The sequence below is a fragment of the Hipposideros armiger genome, unplaced genomic scaffold (assembly GCF_001890085.2).
Source record: "Hipposideros armiger isolate ML-2016 unplaced genomic scaffold, ASM189008v1 scaffold_363, whole genome shotgun sequence".
Classification (NCBI taxonomy): domain Eukaryota; kingdom Metazoa; phylum Chordata; class Mammalia; order Chiroptera; family Hipposideridae; genus Hipposideros; species Hipposideros armiger.
In genome coordinates this window covers 1,435,196-1,442,744 of record NW_017731713.1, presented here as the reverse complement: position 1 = coordinate 1,442,744, position 7,549 = coordinate 1,435,196, and the positions used below count along the sequence as shown (strand labels likewise).

Below are 7,549 nucleotides of genomic sequence, written 5' to 3'. Positions count from 1 at the left end.
GAAACTGTGAAAAATAAATTTCTGTTGTCTATAAGCTACCCAGTTGGGAAGATTTTGTTATAGCGGCCTGAACGGACTAAGACACAGACAAACGTGAGGACCAAGACGATATGGCAGCAAAATACTATGGATCCAATGAAAACTGAATTAGGTCTATGAGGTATTTTATCAGCCCCGGGAGATGCACGTTGGCCCAAATTTCCTTCTCACCCTTGCAGCTAAGACACAGTAAGCATGGGTGCCCACCAGGAGACTACGTTAGGTTTCTCACCAGTCTTTAGATGACTAAATCATCACAAGGTTGTCACTATAAAATCATTCACACCAGCACAATGGCGCTCCTCCAAGAATGTATTTATTTACATGAAAACACCATTTTATACAAATTGAAGAGAAATCTTAAAGAAGGGTTTGTCCAGGAATGCCTTCCCCATTCCCTGATTTTGCCCCCTTCCCCTTTCAACTTTTGGTGTCACAAGTAAAATGTTTTAGACTGGTTAAAGGAAAACGTCTCTTCCTTTTTCCCCACCTAAAATTACTCTGAACAGTTAATGGCCATAGTCATTCTTCAAAGAAAACTCTTGCCCAGGATTATTTTATTTAATTTATTTATGTAATACAGTGTAGAAAGCTATCATGGTCATAAGCAATGACTGCACAATCATCCTGCAGAAAATTTTGGGGGAGAATTCTTGGTAATTTGAGACCAGCGGAGAACTCCCTCCCCCCCACCCCCCCACCAATAAAAGTGCTTATAATGAACAGGGACTCATTTCTTTATCAAAGATCCAAAGATCCATGAACCAAAAAAATTTCGATTCTGAGTGCCTAATGTGTGCACATAAAACAGGCACAAAGGAATAAATGTGTATCCTCATAATTCCTATATCACAAATATAGCAGAAGCAGCAACTTGTACAGTAAAATGCAATCATGGAAAAAAAATTCTCTAAATCATTTGGAATACTTAAAAATGTTTAACTTTAAAATGCATAGTGATCAGGAAAAGAATACTTAGGCAAGAGAAGCAGCTAAACTCCCACGTTCACATGAAGCATCCCCCATCGATTCTTAAAGCATATTTCAAGTAGGACTTAATTGGGTCACAAACCACAAGAATAATATACAACGGGCTAAGGGGCTACGTGATAAATAATCAGGAGAGAATCTAATCATGCACTAGTTTGATACAGCTAAATTCTTTACAGTACACAAAACCCATTAATAATGTAGTGTAGAGACCAAAATGTAAAGAGAGAGAAGACATTACTGATTTGTGTTATTAATTCAAGTTCAGGCATCTACTTGTGTTACAGCACAGCTGTCAAAAGGCGAGAATGAGTAAATAATAAAACGAAAGGGTGTGTTTTTTCCCCCCCACATTATTCTATAAATGAACACCGATGGGTAGTGAAGCAATGGTTTTGCTGTCCAACTTCAGAGGCTGCTGCGGCGGTGGTCTAGTTCTGCATCTGCTCAAAGAACTTGTAAGTTGGGTTTTCGTAGCCGTTCTGCTGCATCTTGGAGAGATGGCGCTCCTCTGGGGTCACAGCTGCGTCGACCTGAAAAGCAAGCACCAGGAAAACTGAGTAAAAAAACAACAACCCAATCTTTAAAGAGTGCACATGGAAAAGCTGTAAGAAGATATGGAGCATGGTACTCTTCTTTCGCCAAGATTGCAGAACACCCCCTCTTCCTTTCTTGCTTCTGCACTTCGACATCTGGAGCAGAACGCCTGCACCCACCCATTACGCAGATGCTCCAAGTAGCCACCAGGTGGCGCTTAAAACCTTGACGTGCTGGCTGGGCTTGCAAAGGGCTCATTGGTTGCTTCCCAGTAGTAACTGGATACATCCAGTATGGCAAATATTGGTTTCTTCCCTGTTGGCTCAATAAAGGACAAAAAACCACGATGGAAGAAGGCTGCTTTATTTGAAAGTGGTAAACAAGGGACAAAAATTCAAGAGCATCATGAAGAAAACTTCAGCCAAGTATATTGGGAGACACCCAAATCCAAATCTGGACTGTGCATCTTCCCAAGTTTATTTCAATTTGTCCCTGTTTTACTAATTTTAATATGTTGATGATAGCTCTGAGCATCTTTTAAGTAAAATAATGATATTTGTATATCAAAGGGTCATTATTTGGCACAGAAAAAAGGCAAAATATAGCAAGAACAGGCAGTTCTAGATTACAGATGATTTTTTTTTTTAAAGTGAGCACTAACATACTATAGAAGTATGTCTGCCTAAAGATTTAAAAATAGATCCTTACTGTTGATGTGGTGCTTTATTTCTAAGATCAGGACAGAGCTGTGTGGGTGCATTTACTCTGCACCCTGGGCAAGGTGTGTTTATCCCTATACTTGGGGTGTGGCTGTTAAGGTTTCTAGTATATTTGTCCTTCTCACAGTGCACAGAAGAAAGTACTTAACTCTTTGCTGAATGAATAAAAGCTTAGTTTTGTTATTGTTGAAAGAATTCTCTTTTGCAAAACCATTGGAAGATGAAGACAACACACATTTAATCAGAACAAAGAAGCATGTTTTCCCAAGAACAGTTAGGATGTAGTTAGTGTACAGAAGATGGTTTTTCCTTCGAAGGGATACTTTCTATTCTGCACATGATGAAACTTGAGCTCCCCAGACAATTTCCAGGAGAATAAATACTGCAGGCCTGTTCCCCACTGCTGAGGGCTGCAAAGCGACCTGCAGCTCCTCACGCAGTCTCCCCTCACCGACAGCCAAGGTGGCATGGTTCTGACCCCACACTGCTATCCCACTGAAACCTAGAGAAGGCAAGGCACCAGGGTGGCTGTGTTGGCACTAAGACACCAGGTTTAGGGAAGGAGCCTGATATGGCACCATGACTAGACCACACAGTCTAATGAATAATTGACACTAAAGGATCGGTGCAGTCACTACGGAAAATAGTATGCAGGTTCCTCAATAAACTAAAAACAGCACCACCGTATGATCCAGCAAGTCCACTTCTGGGTATATATCCAAAGAAACAAAATCACAATGTCAAAAAGATCTATGCACTCCCATGATCACTGCAGCATTATTCACAATAGCCAAGACATGCAAACCTAGGTGTCCATCGATGGATGGATGGATAAGGAAAATGTGGCACATCCATGTGTGTGCAGCCATGAAAAAGGAAAAAAAGCCTGTCATCTGAAACAACATGGATGGGCCTTGAGGGCATTATGCTTAGTGAAATTAATCAGACAGAAAAGGACAAAACTATATGATATTAATTATATGTGGAATCTAAAAAAACCCCAGACTCATAGATACCGTTTGGCGGTTGCCTGAGACAGGATGTGGGGGTGGGTGAAATGGGCGAAGGTGGTTAAAAGATACAAACTTCTAGTTATAAAATCTGTATAAAGTCCTGGGGGTGGAATGCACAGCGTGGCAACTACTGTTAACAATACTGTGTTGTCTATTTGAAAGTGGCTAAGACAGTCAGTCCTAAAAGTTCTCATCATGAGAAAACAACAACAACTTATAACTATGTGAGGGATGTTGACTAAACTTATTGTGGTGATCCTTTCAAAATATACACATATATCAAATCAGCATGTCATACACCTAAAACTAACACAATGTTAGATGTCAATTATATAATATCTCAACAAAACTGCAAAAAAAAAATTAGTCAATATCATCTGGTCCCCCCGCGGTCACTGAGTATGACCCCATCGCTTAGGCCGATGGCCTCTTCCCAGTCCGGTCATGAGATGGAACTCCTGTCTTGGCTAATCCCAAGGCAGCAGAGGTAGGAAGACGTACAGCTCCCTCGTGCTGTCCATTGTGCCCTGGTTCTTATGTTCCCATCCACGGAACATTCTATCGTCTTGTCAGAGCTGCCTGCGTTTTCCCGCAGCAAGTCTTCCATTCCTCCAATGACAGGCCTGGGCATTTCCGCGTAGAACAAAGTCACCAACAATTTCTTGTCAAGAGTCAGTACTCAGGGCCGGCGAGTGGCGCGTTGGTTAAGAACTGGCTTGGGATGCCAGAGGGTCCCGGTTCGGATCCCACATATGAGGGCCAGTGACACTGCCCTCCACAGCTAAGATGCTGAACAACAGCTCGACCTGGAGCTGAGTTGCCATGAGTCGCCGGCGACGGCGTAGGCTGCAGACCCTGTGGCAGTGGGTTGCCATGGGCTACCGTGTGTAGCCAGCAGCTGCTGTGAGCGGTGGTCCAGAAGCCTGCGACTGATCTGCCTCGCCCGGGAAGAGTGCAATGATGGTGCCAACTTGGGCCAGTGAAGCAATGTCCTTCACAACTAGACTGAAGAACAAAAAAGAACAGCAACTTGTCTGTTCCCCTTCCCCCAATTCCCCAATAAAAATTAAAAAAAGTCAGTACTCAGAGGACATTGTTCAAAAGGATGCTCAGCGTCACTGTTCTTCTGGGAATAATCACAGAGGTCTTCCCCATCCATTCCTCTGATCGGCTCTGTTGTCAACAAATGAGGTCACCTAACTTTAACCGGCCATTGTGTAATTAGCCATGGACTTGTGAGCTAAACACCATCCTTAAAGGTTAGCACCAGCAGAGATTTCATTCACTCTCCAAGTCCCTTGCCAGGACACTGCCTGTCTGCTGCAGTATGCTGTTGAAACGTGGGCCTCTCTGCTCTGTGCCACATCTTAACGGCGAGTTCAAAGAACGTTGAGGTTAAAAAAAAAACAACCAAAAAAACCTCGCAGCACAAAGCTGCTGTTTGAGTGTAGAAAAAAACCCATAATGCTGCTTGACTGCTGACATATTATAGTTGTATCTCCTCCAGGAGCCGCATCAACCTTCACACTGGCTGTCAACAGGCATCTGCATTCATCAAAGGCCGAGGAACACCTGGCAATTTCATAGTTTATCTCCTCTTCAAAGTCCAAAGCCAAATGCTTAAGAGAGCCCTGCCAGAAATGCGAGGCTCAGAGGCTGGTGTGCAATGCAGGCATCCAACTTTCCTGCCTTTTCATGGCCTCTTTTCTCCTCGCTAATCCTCTACCTTTGGCTGCTGGAAGGGCAGCCAGTGTTCTGTCATTCCTGCCTTGCGTGGCTTGGCCCTCAGACCTCAGAGGGCTAGGAAGCTACTAGAGAAAGGATTTTCTTTACAAAAATGGCACCCAAGGAGTTTAGGATTGTAGCTTTTTATCCCCAAGACCTTGAAAGCGGACAGTGAAACACTGAGTACTCATGTCCATGATAGTAAGCCTAGCAAGCACTGAAGGAAGAGAGAGCATGGCATAAGGGGGAGGAGCCTTCCTCGGCGGCAGGCCTCAGCGGCCTGTCACTCGTGGCTAAGTGGGCCACCACATAAAGGCCAGCCCGCCGCCACCACCCTGTGCCGACTGGGCCTCTGCACTGGCACCTCAGTATTACTGCCCTCAAAGCAGAGCTGGGGGAAGCTGAGGCCAGGGGTGCTTGTTTGGAAGGAATACTAGAACAATGAATTCCAGGTCAGAATCCCCACCTGCCCCACCAGGCAGGTACAGCTGTCCCCTGCTGAGACGAAATCACACACGCTCCTCTCTGAATAGTCCCTCTCCTGACTTTCTGGATTAGACGACAGCAGTAATTATTCGGAAGTTTCCGACTGGCTCTCGCTGCGGTGTGCTGTGTCTTCATCCGAGTCCCTGGGGTCCCCTGCACTGCACCACCGCCTGGCTTCAACCTTGTGCCATGCTGTATGCGCTGAGCACAAACAGCCCGATCCGCCTTGTCCCTACAGCCTTGGGTAAAACTTCCGAATACGCTTTGGCTAATGTCCACTTCCTACTCCTTTCTCCCTGAACTTGACTTTTTTTTTTTAAAGATTTTTTTTTTTAATTGGGGAATTGAGGGATGGGAACAGTGCTGGGGACTTGGGGGAAGGGGAACAGACAAGTTGCTGTCGTTTTTTTGTTCTTCAATCTAGTTGTGGAGGACATTGCTTCACTGGCCCAAGTTGGCACCATCATTGTGCTCTTCCCCGGGTGAGGCAGACCAGTTGACGGCTTCTGGACAGCAGCTCACTGCGGCTGCTGGCTACACACGGTAGCCCATGGCAACCCACTGCAGCAGGGGTTGCAGCCTACGCCATCGCAGGTGACTCAGGGCAGCCCAGCTCCAAGTTGAGCTGTTGTTCAGCATCTTAGCTATAGAGGGCAGTGTCACTGGCCCTCATATGTGGGATCACTGGCCCTCATATGTGGGATCCGAACTGGGGCCCTCTGGCGTCCCAAGCCAGTTCTTAACCATCACGCCACTCGGCCGGCCCCTGAACTTGACTCTTTGGAGCCATTTGTCCTTTCACTAAATCCAGAGGAATTTACCAGGCCTGACAATTAAGTTTGCAAACTGGTTGCAATGATGTTTTTTGATATCAGAGGGATTATTCATTATGAATTTGTACCAACTGGACAGTCAACCAAGTTTTCTATTTGGAAGTGCTGAAAAGGATGCATGAAAAAGTTAGACGACCTGAACGTTTCTCCAACAATTCATGGCTCTTGCATCACAACAATGCACCAGCTCACACAGAACTGTCTGTGAGGGAGTTTTTAGCCAGTAAATAAATCACTGTGTTGGAACACCCTTCCTACTCACCTGATCTGGCCCCCAGTGACTTCTTTCTTTACCAGTAGATAAAGGAAATATTGAAAGGAAGACATTTTGATGACATTCAGGACATCAAGGGGAATATGACAACAGCTCTGATGGCCATTCCAGAAAAAGAGTTCCAAAATTGGATTGAAGAGTGGACTAGGTGCTGGTGTCGGTGCATAGTTTCCCAAGGGGAGTACTTCAAAGGTGACCATAGTGATATTCAGCAGTGAGGTATGTAGCACTTTTTCCAGGATGAGTTCGCGAACTTAATAGTCAGATCTCGTATAGCTCAACTAACACACACAGTAGGGATAAAATTCTATTTGTCTCATCAGCTTCCAGTTCTCCCATATTGTCTCTAGTGTAGTTACTTTAAACCAGCGAACACCACATTTTCATTTTATTCTGGATAGTAACCAGCAGGATGTGTGTTGATGGATGTCCCTTTTAATGCATGGCACCGAGTTAGACCAAACCACAGAATCCCGACCCCTTCCATTTTCCACTTCAGGTCATCTAGGTAGATAAGGCAAGGAGGAAGAGAAAAACTCTTCCTCCTTGGAGGAAGAACGTACATAAAAACGACAGAGTGTAAGAACATCAAAGGAGCCAGTAACATGGGAAGGAAAATAAAAGCAAAGAAAAGAGCAACCAAGTTTTTCTGCCTCAACTGACCCCTCAGTGTTGGTTTTCTGCTCAACTGCTTACACGCTCATCTCCTTAATTATAACTCCATCTCTCTGTAAGCAGTTCAGTTATGTTTAATGCCTACATGGAGTACTTCTTCAGGCAGGCTCTACGACTCCTGCGCTGTGCCTCTGTAATCATTTTTGATGCTTTCTGTTGACCTTTCAATGTCTCCTCCTGTTATTTGCTTCAAGCCACGTGCCGATTTTGAGTCTACAGTCGTTTTTTCTTATCTTTGCTTCTCATTTCACCTGACCA

At 44.7% G+C, this 7,549-nt stretch overlaps 1 protein-coding gene across 2 annotated transcripts in view; it reads right to left on the bottom strand.

Moving 5' to 3' along the window:
- Nucleotides 1-337: 337 nt before the first annotated feature.
- APP (amyloid beta precursor protein) overlaps nt 338-7,549 on the bottom strand; it is a 198,856-nt gene continuing 191,644 nt past the window's right edge. For both annotated transcript variants that reach the window (XM_019662036.1, XM_019662035.1), the window contains one exon: nt 338-1,562. In XM_019662036.1, the coding sequence (XP_019517581.1) occupies nt 1,461-1,562 (102 nt within the window). In that variant the 3' untranslated portion in view covers nt 338-1,460. The remainder of the gene's footprint in view (nt 1,563-7,549) is intronic.